At 49.7% G+C, this 12988-nt stretch overlaps 1 protein-coding gene across 1 annotated transcript in view; it reads right to left on the bottom strand.

The window, feature by feature from the left end:
• stab2 (stabilin 2) overlaps positions 1–12988 on the bottom strand; it is a 31225-nt gene that overhangs the window by 15396 nt on the left and 2841 nt on the right. Inside the window, exons 4-32 of the mRNA XM_070854202.1 lie at positions 12442–12527; positions 12263–12329; positions 12074–12169; positions 11555–11677; positions 11277–11476; positions 10786–10913; positions 10564–10697; positions 9232–9311; positions 8995–9144; positions 8714–8857; positions 7924–7986; positions 7185–7301; positions 7028–7081; positions 5443–5523; positions 4800–4952; positions 4517–4576; positions 4332–4433; positions 4140–4226; positions 3899–4010; positions 3623–3803; positions 3126–3219; positions 2833–2991; positions 2646–2741; positions 2476–2568; positions 2348–2395; positions 1041–1174; positions 832–934; positions 278–355; positions 101–190 (exon numbers count right to left, since the gene is read on the bottom strand). Coding sequence (XP_070710303.1) covers positions 101–190; positions 278–355; positions 832–934; positions 1041–1174; positions 2348–2395; positions 2476–2568; positions 2646–2741; positions 2833–2991; positions 3126–3219; positions 3623–3803; positions 3899–4010; positions 4140–4226; positions 4332–4433; positions 4517–4576; positions 4800–4952; positions 5443–5523; positions 7028–7081; positions 7185–7301; positions 7924–7986; positions 8714–8857; positions 8995–9144; positions 9232–9311; positions 10564–10697; positions 10786–10913; positions 11277–11476; positions 11555–11677; positions 12074–12169; positions 12263–12329; positions 12442–12527 — 3113 coding nt within the window. The remainder of the gene's footprint in view (positions 1–100; positions 191–277; positions 356–831; positions 935–1040; positions 1175–2347; positions 2396–2475; positions 2569–2645; positions 2742–2832; positions 2992–3125; positions 3220–3622; positions 3804–3898; positions 4011–4139; positions 4227–4331; positions 4434–4516; positions 4577–4799; positions 4953–5442; positions 5524–7027; positions 7082–7184; positions 7302–7923; positions 7987–8713; positions 8858–8994; positions 9145–9231; positions 9312–10563; positions 10698–10785; positions 10914–11276; positions 11477–11554; positions 11678–12073; positions 12170–12262; positions 12330–12441; positions 12528–12988) is intronic.

The raw sequence follows: 12988 nt of genomic DNA on the forward strand, positions 1-12988 counted from the left end.
TGAACAAACAGCACAAACACAGACTGTAAACCACCAGAGCAGATATTTATCCAGGGTTAGAGCCGACAGCGCATGGCGTGGTGTGTTTGTGTGTTCGTACGATGAGATACGATCTGAACAGAGAGAATTCAGGCCTCAGAGCCAGAGTCGCCAGCAGACCTTCGCTCAGCTTCCTGTCAGGAACCAAAACCTGCAGACAGAGAAAAAAGTGTCCCAGCCTGTCACATCAGAGCCTCGTTGGCACCGTTAGCTTGACGTTAGCTTGTTAGCCTCATACCTTATCGACGATGTGGATCAGGCCGTTGGTGGCGGCTACATTTGGTGTGGTGATGGTTGCTCCGCCAACAGCCGTGAGCTGCTTGAAGAAACACAGTCAATAAAATGTTGGACCCAAACTGAAACTTGAACATATTTCTTTGATGAATAAAAAGATTTAGTTTGAGATCAGGACTCTGGTGTAAAGGGATTTTAATTTTTAGACTTGAGGATCCTCGCTGGCTCCAAAATTAACTTATGACACTGGCTGATGAGTCTCTGAGGCGCCACGATCAACGATCAATGATCAACGATCAGTTTCCTGAAAACCTGTTTTATGCACTCAGACACGTCTTCTGCCCCCTGCTGGAGTATCTGTGCACTGCAGGCAGTGGAGGGCCTTTGAAAAGGTTTTCTACCTTATTTCATAGTAAAATGGTGTTTAAAATGTGCATATATATATACACATATATACATATATATAGATATTATATATATTTGTCTTGTTTTTGTCCAAAGGTCAAATAAACACTTCAGGAAATGTGAGTTTTCTGTGTTGGTTTCAGGCGGACTCGCCTCATTGGTTGTCGACACAGGAAGTGTTGTCTTGAGAAGGGACGTCAGAGAGGAGACGCTGCTCAGGCTGGAAGAAGGAAAGTTCCCGGGGATGATGTGGTTTCTGTGACGCAGGACAGACAGCAGCTGTTACACATTTAACCTCCAGCTAAAACCTCAGCTGGTAAGAAATCAGCCTCATTAAAGTAAAGAAGCGTCTGATGTGAGACCTGATGAGACTCGGCAGGTTCCCCTTCCTGGTCCAGAAGTCTTTGTCCTCTGAAGACATTTTAGAGACGGCGGCTGAAGATGGAAGCAGGACCGTGACGTTCTGGTCCGACAGAGACCAGGACAGACCGGATTTCTGGACACAAACACACAGACTGAGACGGCAGGAAGTCCTTCCAGGACCAAAGTGGGTTCGATCCCGACTAACATAACTGTTACACAGAGTTTATATTAATAACTGTGTTATTAAATCATTTCATTCACACTCAGCTACATACGTGTGTGTGTGTGTGTGTGTGTGTGTGTGTGTGTCTGTGTGTGCGACACATGTTGTCTTCTTACCTGATCTGGTGTCAGTCATGATGATAAACTGACCTGATGTGGTGTCATGATGATAAACTGACCTGATCTGGTGTCATGATGATAAACTGACCTGATGTGGTGTCAGTCGTGATGATAAACTGACCTGATGTGGTGTCATGATGATAAACTGACCTGATGTGGTGTCATGATGATAAACTGACCTGATGTGGTGTCGTGATGATAAACTGACCTGATGTGGTGTCGTGATGATAAACTGACCTGATGTGGTGTCAGTCATGATGATAAACTGACCTGATCTGGTGTCAGTCATGATGATAAACTGACCTGATGTGGTGTCAGTCATGATGATAAACTGACCTGATCTGGTGTCAGTCATGATGATAAACTGACCTGATGTGGTGTCATGATGATAAACTGACCTGATGTGGTGTCAGTCGTGATGATAAACTGACCTGATGTGGTGTCGTGATGATAAACTGACCTGATGTGGTGTCAGTCATGATGATAAACTGACCTGATGTGGTGTCAGTCATGATGATAAACTGACCTGATCTGGTGTCAGTCATGATGATAAACTGACCTGATCTGGTGTCAGTCATGATGATAAACTGACCTGATCTGGTGTCAGTGATTCAGCTTTGGTTTGTCATATAAACTTTCTGAGTAAAAAAGTGTTTTAACACACAAACACAGCTAGAAGTTCACTCATGTTATGTACTTTTAATTGTTCTTAAAGACTTCATGAGAAAGTGTTGCACATGTGCAGTGAGGTAAAAAGATGAATAAATATATTGAATATATTAGAATACATAAATGAACATGAACTTGTTCTTACTGAAGCTGGTAAATGTTCGTGTTCCTGAATTTTACAGGATCAGTTTTACACGTATGTAAAGGATGTTACACACATGGATAATAATTCATAATGAACAGAATTAATATATATTTCTGATATATTTGTCACCTGTCGTCACCTGTCACTCACCGTTGTCCATGTGAAGAACTCGGAGGCGTCTGGGAGGACCGACAGCTCCTGAACGCACCGGGAAAACAAAGTCAGACCCAGGCAGCCCGTTTGCCACATGAACCAGGTGATCCTTGTTCAGGACTCACCTGCTCCACGGTACCGTAACACGTGTGTCCGTCTCCAACGTATCCGCCATCACAGACACACGTCCACCGCGAGGACAGCAGGCGGCAGCTGGCCTGAACACAAGAGTTTTTACTGTGAGTGAGAGAACAGACGGAGGAGGAGGATGAAGAGCAGCAGCAGTCTTCCTCACCAGGTAGTGGCAGCCTCCGTTAGCGCTCACACACTCATTCACCGCCTCACAGTCCCGCCCGTTTCCTTTGTAGCCCGCTTTGCAGGTGCAGTCGCTCTGTCCGGGGACAAATGGGAGCTTTGGTTTGTTTCTGTGGGTTGGTCCTTTAAAGACGCTGCTGAGGCTTCCTGGGGGGGGGGGGCCTTACCTGTCCAGGTCCGACGTAGATGCAGGTAGCGTTGGGGTGGCAGCCTCCACTGTCAGGACCGTCGCAGTTGTTGATTGGCTGACACTCGTCTCCGTCCCCCCTCCAGCCGGTCAGACACTGACAGGACCGAGTCCCCGGTCCGGTCCTTATACACTTGGCCTGCAGGGGGAGCAGAGACCACAGTGAGGGACCGGGACAGACTGGGACAGACTAGACCAGGACAGACCGGGACAGACCGGGACATATATAAATGTTTAACATTGAAGAAGTAAAATTAGTGTAGAAAAACGTACATTGACGCTGCAGCCGCCTCTCAGTGGTGGTGCACAGGGGTCAGACTCCACACAGGTGATACCATCGCCTTGGTAACCAGGTTTACACACACACCTAGAGACACACACAGCAGGTAAATAGTCATTGTTCACACTTCTGTCCTCTGCTGCCGGACTGGTACCAGGTGAACCCCGACAGCACCTGAAGGCCCTGAGACTGTGGTGAGACCTGGGGTCGCCACAGGTGAGGTGCTGCTACTTTGAATACAACGACAACTAAAACTGCTACGTTTGTCTGTTTAGAACTGTCATCTTTAGAAATAGTCACATTAAAAACAGTTAAGTTTACTTATTCAGCACTAAAACCAGGTTAAATCAGGAAATAATTTGCATAAACAGGAGTAGAAATTGCGGGAACAGGTGATGACGTCACCACAGAGGATCGAGGCTGCTGTCTGCTGGACTGGACTGGTTGTTGTGAAGTCACAGCCAAGTGTGATGGATGCAGGTGAGCTCACCTGGTGGCGCCCTGGCTGAAGTCGCAGTCCGCATGCGCATGACAGAACTGAGCTTGAACACCGCAGGGCGCCATCCGGCGGTCACAGAACCGCCCGGTGAAACCCGTCAGACAGGAGTCTGGTTTACAGCGACCGTCTGAGTCCGGACGGTTATCACACTGACCGTGGATACAGGGACAGGCTGAGGACAGACAGGTGAGATTCACACAGGTGAGCTTTCATCACGCTGACGTCACGTCTACCTATGTGATGTCACAGGAGACGACGAACACTTACTTCTGTCACAGTTCGGTCCGAATTTGTTGGACGAGGAGCAGTACTGACAGCGAGAGCCTCTGAAGTTCGAGTCACAGATACACGACCCGTTTCCCCCGATGCCCTCCACACACTGCAACACAAGACACTTCCATTCCCTTCAGTCCCTCCACACACTGCAACACAAGACACTTCCATTCCCCCCAGTACCCCTGCAGTAGATATAAACACTTCCACTTCGTGTGTCCAGGTGTGGTTGTACCTGGCCGTGTCTGGAGCAGGGCCTCAGGTATCCACCTGGACAGGGGCGGCAGTCTGGACCGTAGAATCCTTTACAGCAGGCCGGAGTCTGAACACAGAACACAGAACACACACAGGTCAGCCGACACCTCCAATACCTGCAGTTCATGTCGGTTTGCAGATGTTATCGAAGGGAATCGATGTGTTTGTTTACCGCCACGGTGACGTTGCACTGGGGCGAGCAGCCGGTCGCCGGGATGCTGACTGCCGGCCTGCCGACGGACACCGTGTAAAAACATCCGAAGGTGGACGAGCCCTGAGCGGCACAGACATGGATCGTCATGTTTGTGAGCACACACATTCTGACAGATATCAGTGAAAGGAAATGAAGCGTCTTACTGTGTAAACTCCTGACGAGCACTGGTACGGTTTGACTTTGGAGCAGATGACACATTCACCCTGAAACACGAAGAGACGTCACAGTAAAACGATCTGGAAGGTCGATGATGGAGTTCAGTTCACAGCAGTAGAAAAAACCTTTGGATTCACTCTTTACAGGCTGGGGGGGCCCTGACCCTCTGGGCCAGGCAGAGACGAAGGTTAAAAATGATATTTTGGTCCAAAGCCTCACAGGAGCCGCTATGAACCCTGGGAGGGGAAGACGGCCGGCGGCGGCACTCACCTTGATGATCCTGGTCTCTGTGACGTCACACCTGTGGGGCAGCATGGGCTCAATGGAGGAAGGAGTCAGAACGCCATCCACGACGTACAGACGCCCATTTTTAGCCTCCACCGCCGCCTCCAACACCGCCGCGCCATTCACGAGGATCTGACCCTGAATGCAACACGGCAACGACATTAGTGCTACCGACCGTATCGTTCACTTCCCCTGAACTTCAGCCTTAAGACAAAAGTTAAGATTTGATTTTCATGAATAAAGTTTTTTAACTTCCCCTCAAAGTTTCTCCGACAGAAAAACCGTCTGAATAAATTATTTTTTTCCTTAAAATTTCTGTTCACAGTGTTTTTTGATAATTTGACGTTTTCTTTGCATTTGTGCTTTAACAACAACACGAGTTAAAGGTCATGAAGTGAACTGAAGTGAACTGAATGAACTGAAGTGAACTGAAGTGAACTGCTGCGCCTAACTTTAACGTAAAGACGTTTGTATAAATTGACACTTTCAGTTTCTGGTTCGGGTCTCTGATCCTGGTTCTAATCCTGGTTCTGGGTTTACCCTCAGACAGTCTGACTTGGTCTAGATCATCGTCATCATCGTCCCTGATGGACACCTGGACCGGTTCAGGGTTCTGGTCCACACTCACCTTCTCCGTCACGTTGAGGGTCAGGACCTGGTTGGCCACGGTCGCCAGTCTGGGACCAGACACGGCGTTGTAGACCTCCAGCTGCACAACAGGAAGACAAGCCAGCGTCAGAACATAGAGACAGGCGTGGTGGAGGACAGACATGGCGGAGGACAGACATGGAGGACAGACATGGTGGAGGACAGACATGGAGGACAGACATGGTGGAGGACAGACATGGCGGAGGACAGACATGGAGGACAGGCATGGAGGACAGACATGGTGGAGGACAGACATGGAGGACAGACATGGAGGAGGACAGACATGGAGGAGGACAGACATGGAGGACAGACATGGTGGAGGACAGACATGGAGGACAGACGGAGGAGGACAGACATGGTGGAGGACAGACATGGAGGACAGACATGGTGGAGGACAGACATGGTGGAGGACAGACATGGAGGACAGACATGGAGGAGGACAGACATGGTGGAGGACAGACATGGAGGACAGACATGGAGGAGGACAGACATGGAGGACAGACATGGAGGAGGACAGACATGGTGGAGGACAGACATGGAGGAGGACAGACATGGAGGAGGACAGACATGGTGGAGGACAGACATGGAGGAGGACAGACATGGCGGAGGACAGACATGGAGGACAGACATGGAGGAGGACAGACATGGTGGAGGACAGACATGGTGGAGGACAGACATGGAGGACAGACATGGAGGAGGACAGACATGGAGGACAGACATGGTGGAGGACAGACATGGTGGAGGACAGACATGGAGGACAGACATGGAGGAGGACAGACATGGTGGAGGACAGACATGGTGGAGGACAGACATGGAGGAGGACAGACATGGAGGAGGACAGACATGGTGGAGGACAGACATGGAGGAGGACAGACATGGTGGAGGACAGACATGGTGGAGGACAGACATGGAGGAGGACAGACATGGAGGACAGACATGGTGGAGGACAGACATGGTGGAGGACAGACATGGAGGACAGACATGGAGGAGGACAGACATGGAGGACAGACATGGAGGAGGACAGACATGGTGGAGGACAGACATGGAGGACAGACATGGAGGAGGACAGACATGGAGGACAGACATGGAGGAGGACAGACATGGTGGAGGACAGACATGGTGGAGGACAGACATGGCGGAGGACAGACATGGAGGAGGACAGACATGGAGGAGGACAGACATGGTGGAGGACAGACATGGAGGACAGACATGGAGGAGGACAGACATGGAGGAGGACAGACATGGTGGAGGACAGACATGGAGGAGGACAGACATGGTGGAGGACAGACATGGAGGACAGACATGGAGGACAGACATGGAGGACAGACATGGTGGAGGACAGACATGGAGGACAGACATGGTGGAGGACAGACATGGAGGACAGACATGGAGGAGGACAGACATGGAGGAGGACAGACATGGTGGAGGACAGACATGGAGGACAGACATGGAGGACAGACATGGAGGACAGACATGGTGGAGGACAGACATGGAGGACAGACATGGAGGAGGACAGACATGGTGGAGGACAGACATGGCGGCGGTGGACAGGAAGCTGTACTGACGCTGGTGGACAGGACCAGGTGGTTCTTGAGCAGCTCCAGCAGCTTGTTACGACCCTGGAGGAGCAGAAGAAGAAGAAGAAGAAGAGGTTGAGGTTCTGGAGGACTGGGCTGCACCTGGACATCTGAACCAGGTCAGTAAAGTAAATAAAGGCGGGACCTCGGCGCTGCTCAGGTAGTCCAGGTGACCCTCGGCCATCCCATCGAAGGCAGAGCTGCCGGGGGCGAAGACGGTGAGGGGGCCGGGGGCGTCCAGGACGAAGACCAGACCAGCAGTCTACACACACACACACACACACACACACACTGTTTAGGGGTCGGACAACATGTTAATTTATGGATGAAACATGATGTCACACGAATACTCTGATTGGTTATGGCGTCCTACAGACCGTTGCCATGGACACCGCTCTGACAGAGGAAACAAATCAGTTAAAATCAATCAGATCGTTTGAACCAGATATTTTGAGTATTGATCCCTGTACGAAGTGATCAGCAGGGCGTCAGTATCTGTGACATCATCTCTGACATCATCACTGACACATTTGCTCTCCTTTAGCTGTCATACCTGTGCACATGTATGTAAACATGTGACATACATGTGACACATGACTGAGCTCCTCCCTCAGCGTCGTCCCCGTCCAGGAGGGGCCGGGCTGATGGCATCAGCTCTGATTGGTCGAACACGTGCACCAGAGCAGTGCCGGACGCCATTTTTAAAAACTCTGGCTCATAACATGGAACAGGAAGTAGTGTGTGTGTTCTCAGGGGGTCTCAAGTGGTTTGGTGGTGATGTCAGAGCCCAGAACGCCGTCTGATGGTCGGTCCTGTGGGGACCAGCTGACCAGAACGCAGTCTGACATCATTTAAGGTGGAATGAACGTTAATGATTGACTCACCTCCAACAAAGACTTGAACCTGTCAAACTTCCCGTAACTGGAGACGATGCTCATCAGGTTCTCCTGAGGGGACACAAGGTCAGGTCAGGTGTGTGTACCTGTGTGTGCACCTGTGTGTTGCTGTGTGTGTACCTATGTGTTGCTGTGTGTGTACCTGTGTGTGTACCTGTATGTGTACCTGTGTGTTGCTGTGTGTGTACCTGTATGTGTACCTGTGTGTTGCTGTGTGTGTACCTGTGTGTGTACCTGTGTGTTGCTGTGTGTGTACCTGTGTGTGTACCTGTATGTGTACCTGTGTATTGCTGTGTGTGTACCTGTGTGTACCTGTGTATTGCTGTGTGTGTACCTGTGTGTGTACCTGTGTATTGCTGTGTGTGTACCTGTATGTGTACCTGTGTATTGCTGTGTGTGTACCTGTGTGTGTACCTGTGTACCTGTGTATTGCTGTGTGTGTACCTGTGTGTACCTGTGTGTTGCTGTGTGTATTGCTGTATGTGTACCTGTGTATTGCTGTGTGTGTACCTGTGTGTACCTGTGTGTACCTGTGTATTGCTGTGTGTGTACCTGTGTGTACCTGTGTGTTGCTGTGTGTGTACCTGTGTGTACCTGTGTGTTGCTGTGTGTGTACCTGTGTGTACCTGTGTATTGCTGTGTGTGTACCTGTGTGTACCTGTGTATTGCTGTGTGTGTACCTGTGTGTACCTGTGTGTACCTGTGTGTGTACCTGTGTATTGCTGTGTGTGTACCTGTGTGTGTACCTGTGTGTACCTGTGTGTGTACCTGTGTGTACCTGTGTGTTGCTGTCCACTGTGGGGGCCACGCTGTCCATCAGCTTGCTGATGATGTGGATCATCCCGTTGGACGCGACCACGTCAGATTGGAGGACGCCACCTTTCTTCCTGCTGCCGTGGATACGGATCTTCATCTGGGAGTCCTGGAGACCAGAGACGCTCTGATTGGACATGACCCTCCTATGATTGGTTGGTCAGCAGGTAGCCCCGCCCTAAAACCAACACTTCTTTACACTGACTGATACGACCAATCAGAGGACACGACACTCTGGTCTCTCACCCCGTCTGTAGTTTCCGTCTCAGCTGATTTTCCAGTCAGAGTGTAAAAGACGTCTGTTTTCTTCAGGGTGTCGAAGGGCATCACCCCGGCAACCAGGTGCATCTTACACAGGTATTTAGCTTTGGCTGTGTCAGCTGTCAGGGTCCTCACCTGGTCCACACACACACACAGGATATTTAAATCTTCTTCCTGTGAGTCGTTCATAAACCATCAGTTTAAAATCAATGACGTTCTTACTGAAGTTCCTCTGAAGCCTTTATTGATCGGCACAAACACAGTGAAAGGACCCAAATTCTGCAGAGGCCACGACAGAGACCCTGAAAACACACACACACACACACACACAGTCACTATTATTACATTTTGTGTCACAGATGTCGTGTTGGATCCGAAGCCTTTAAAACTCCAGTTGGGTAAAACTGCACACAGTTTTATTAGTGTGACTTTAAGAGTTCATTTGGATCCAACACACAGTAACAAACTACCTGATGGAGGCAGCAGCAGAGCAGCAGCTCTAAAATCCCTGCTTTAGTGAATGTAGTGTAGTGGAAACCTATACATTATCTATACATTTATCTAATTTCATATCACTTATGTAATGATGATTTGATATTACTCTGTTATTGGTTTGTTGTTTCTGACTAGCTGCTGTTACTGAGACACAGTGTGACTTGATACTTGTGTGACCTGTGTGTTCTGTTTCCTTAAAAGGACACAGAACTCAGGCCTCATGAAGTGATGCGTATTGGAATTTTGTTGTTGATGATCCATGAATATTAAGTTGCGAAATCAGAACTTTCCAGAACCAGGAGACTGTCTTTTGACCATAATGGGAAAGGGTGGAGGAGAAGTGGGGGGCCACCTGTAAGGGGTAAAGACATGCAGGGACTTGTGAGTCATCAGAGCGTCTTCGGTTGGTCTTCTGTTCACCTCTGGTTACCTGGCTCTCCTCTCACTGCCTCTATCATCATACCTGCAGGTAATATGTACTGTGTTCCACCTGTCTATCAAATATGTTCAATCATTGTAAGATCATTGAATACATATTAAACATATTATTGGATTGAATTCATTGGTGTGTCATCATTGTTTGCCACCACAGTAGTCTGGTGTGTGTGCTGTTTGTGGTTAAACCAAAAGGATCTTCCAGGTCTCTCTCTGTAGGGATCCTTTCCATGATGCTGTCACACACTTAGAATAACACTCTGAGCCTGTCAGTGGATCAAACAAGCTCTTTTAGTGGACCTACTGTGATCAGGTGCAGTTGTCCCAAAGGATCACGTTGCAGCCATTGCAGCCCGTTTGGTGTCTGCTGGCTGAGGTGATCTACTGGACCAGTTCCAACACTTTTACTACCTACCAGTCACTCAGACACCAGGATGTGGACAGAGAGGATCATGGGTAGAAACACCTTTCCTAATGGCACTTGGTTATCTGGTCAACGTCTACATTTGAACACGTTCCTACAGGTTGAATCCACCGACTGTAATCTGGTCTGAATAAATCACCGGATGAACGAACGTAACGTTTGACTTTGAAATGAACAAACTGAAGAAATCCTGGCGCTACCAAACAGGGCGATGGCGTTGCTCAGCTGGCCGCTCCACTGTCCTCCAGGCTCTGTGTTCAGACTGCTCAGACGCTGCATGATGTTCCCATAGCAAACTTTCCCGTTACCAAGGTAACCCAGGACACAGGTGCACCTGAGGGACACGAGGACAGGTGATCTGTAAGAGCCACCTCTTTACGTTTCAAAAACTGCTGTTTTTAGAGAGGAGAAAGCAAACTGACTCGACTCTTCCCGGTCCCACCGTGGTGCAGTTGGCGTTCTGGTGACAGGAATCAGGTCTGCAGGCGTCCTTCAGGCTGCAGCCGCCGTTCGACAGGTCGTCAAAACCAGGAAGACACTCGCAGTGAGACTGCAGACAACACGGCAGAAACATGGAGGGTTCAGGGCTCACCGTCAACAGGACAAACTACCAGTGAAAAGTTACTCAGATACTGATCCTGATTCCAATCCTGTTCTTCTGATCCAGATTCTGCTCCTAAAACTTTTCCTCGTGATCTTTTTCCTAATCCCGATCACTATCCTGGTCCTGGTCCTAACCTTTCCTGATCCTGAATCTGATCTAGTCCTTGACCCCATTTCTGGTTTTGTTTCTGATCCTGCTGAATGCTTCTGATCCAGATCTCGATTCTCTTTCTGATCCTGATTGTGATTTAATTCCAGATCCAGATCCTGTTCTTGTTTCCAGACCCTGCTCTGGTCAGTACTTCCTTACCTTTCCCGGTCCGTCGTAGACGCAGCGTGCCGACTCGGCCAAGCAGCCTCCACGTTTGGTCTGACACGGATCGACGGCGGAGCAGATTCGCCCGTCGCCGCTGTAGCCCTGGTTACAGGCGCAGAGGTGCTGGTTGGGACCAGTGTGGACGCAGGAGGCCTGGACGTGACAGACCCCCCGCTGGAGACAAGGGTTTATGGCTGAGGAAAGGTTGTCATTGATTATTGATCAAATCACCCCCCACAGAGCTGGACGCTGCAGTTTAAATGTAAACTCACATAAACACTGAGATCCTGATTTCTGGTATCCAGCCTGACACTGACACACCAGCCGGCCCGTCAGAGCCTCCTCCATACAGCGAGAGTTAGGCTGACAGGTGAGAGCCGCACACTCAGGTAACTCTGAAACACAAGACAGGAGACAGGTAACAGTACAGGTAACTTCCAACAGAAACCGGTACCTGTTCACAGGTACTAGGTACAAGTATCAGACACAAACAGAAGAAATACCTGTCCAGGTGACAGAAGCAGTGTAGGTAGCAGGTGAACCACACAGGCAACAGGTACCAGAGACAGAAGAAGCAAACATCACAGAAACAGCTCAGGCACCAGGTGACAGGTAACAGAACAAGAGACGGGAAACCAGAAACAGGTGATCACTGGAACAGTGAAGGGTCCAGAAAGAAAACCAGCACAGGTGGTGTGCAGGTGGAGCTACCTGATGCTGTACAGGTAACTAAAAGAGAACACCTGAACGGTGCAGCAGGTAACAACCACATTGATGACCAGCAGACTGACCTTGATCACAGTTTGGACCTGTATATCCAGAGAAACAGGTGCAGGTGCCCACACCTGTCAGCCCCGAGTCACAGAGCCCGTGGACACAGGAGCACTCTGCAGGGACACACCAGGGACACGTCAGGGACACGTCAGGGACAGAGAACATCAACCCTGAACCACAGACTTCATCTGTCACTGTGAACTTACCTGAGCTACAGGTGGGGCCATATCGACCAGGTGCACAGTCCTCACATGCAGTTCCTGCAAAGCCCACCTGAACACACACACACACACACACACACACACACAGCATGGGGTACATCTGGTAATATCCAGCAGTACAGGTGAGTCACTGTGTCCAGGTGTCTCCAGGTGTGATCTGTTACCTGACAGCTGCAGGTCCCGTTTCCTCCCAGACCGTCAGAGCAGACTCCTCTGGAGCTGCAGGGTCTGTCGGCTCCGTCAGGACACTCTGAAACACCAGCACACGGTCACATGGTCACGGGATCACATGATCACATGATCACACCTCACTGAGACCCAAAAGGAAACAGTCAGCAGAGCTCTCTCCACTTCCTGCCTCCTTCTGTTCAGTCTGTATCTGACCATCCCAATTAGCACGAGCATTAGCCCCAGTTAGCACGAGCACTAGCCCCAGTTAGCATGAGCACTAGCTCCAGTTAGCACGAGCATTAGCCCCAGTTAGCACGAGCATTAGCCCCAGTTAGCATGAGCACTAGCTCCAGTTAGCACGAGCATTAGCCCCAGTTAGCACGAGCATTAGCCCCAGTTAGCATGAGCACTAGCTCCAGTTAGCACGAGCATTAGCCCCAGTTAGCACAAGCATTAGCCCCAGTTAGCATGAGCACTAGCTCCAGTTAGCACTTCTCCCACAGTCTGAATTGTATCATCATTATATCATTATATATATAT

The sequence above is a fragment of the Pempheris klunzingeri genome, chromosome 22 (genome assembly GCF_042242105.1).
Source record: "Pempheris klunzingeri isolate RE-2024b chromosome 22, fPemKlu1.hap1, whole genome shotgun sequence".
Taxonomy (NCBI): Eukaryota; Metazoa; Chordata; class Actinopteri; order Acropomatiformes; family Pempheridae; genus Pempheris; species Pempheris klunzingeri.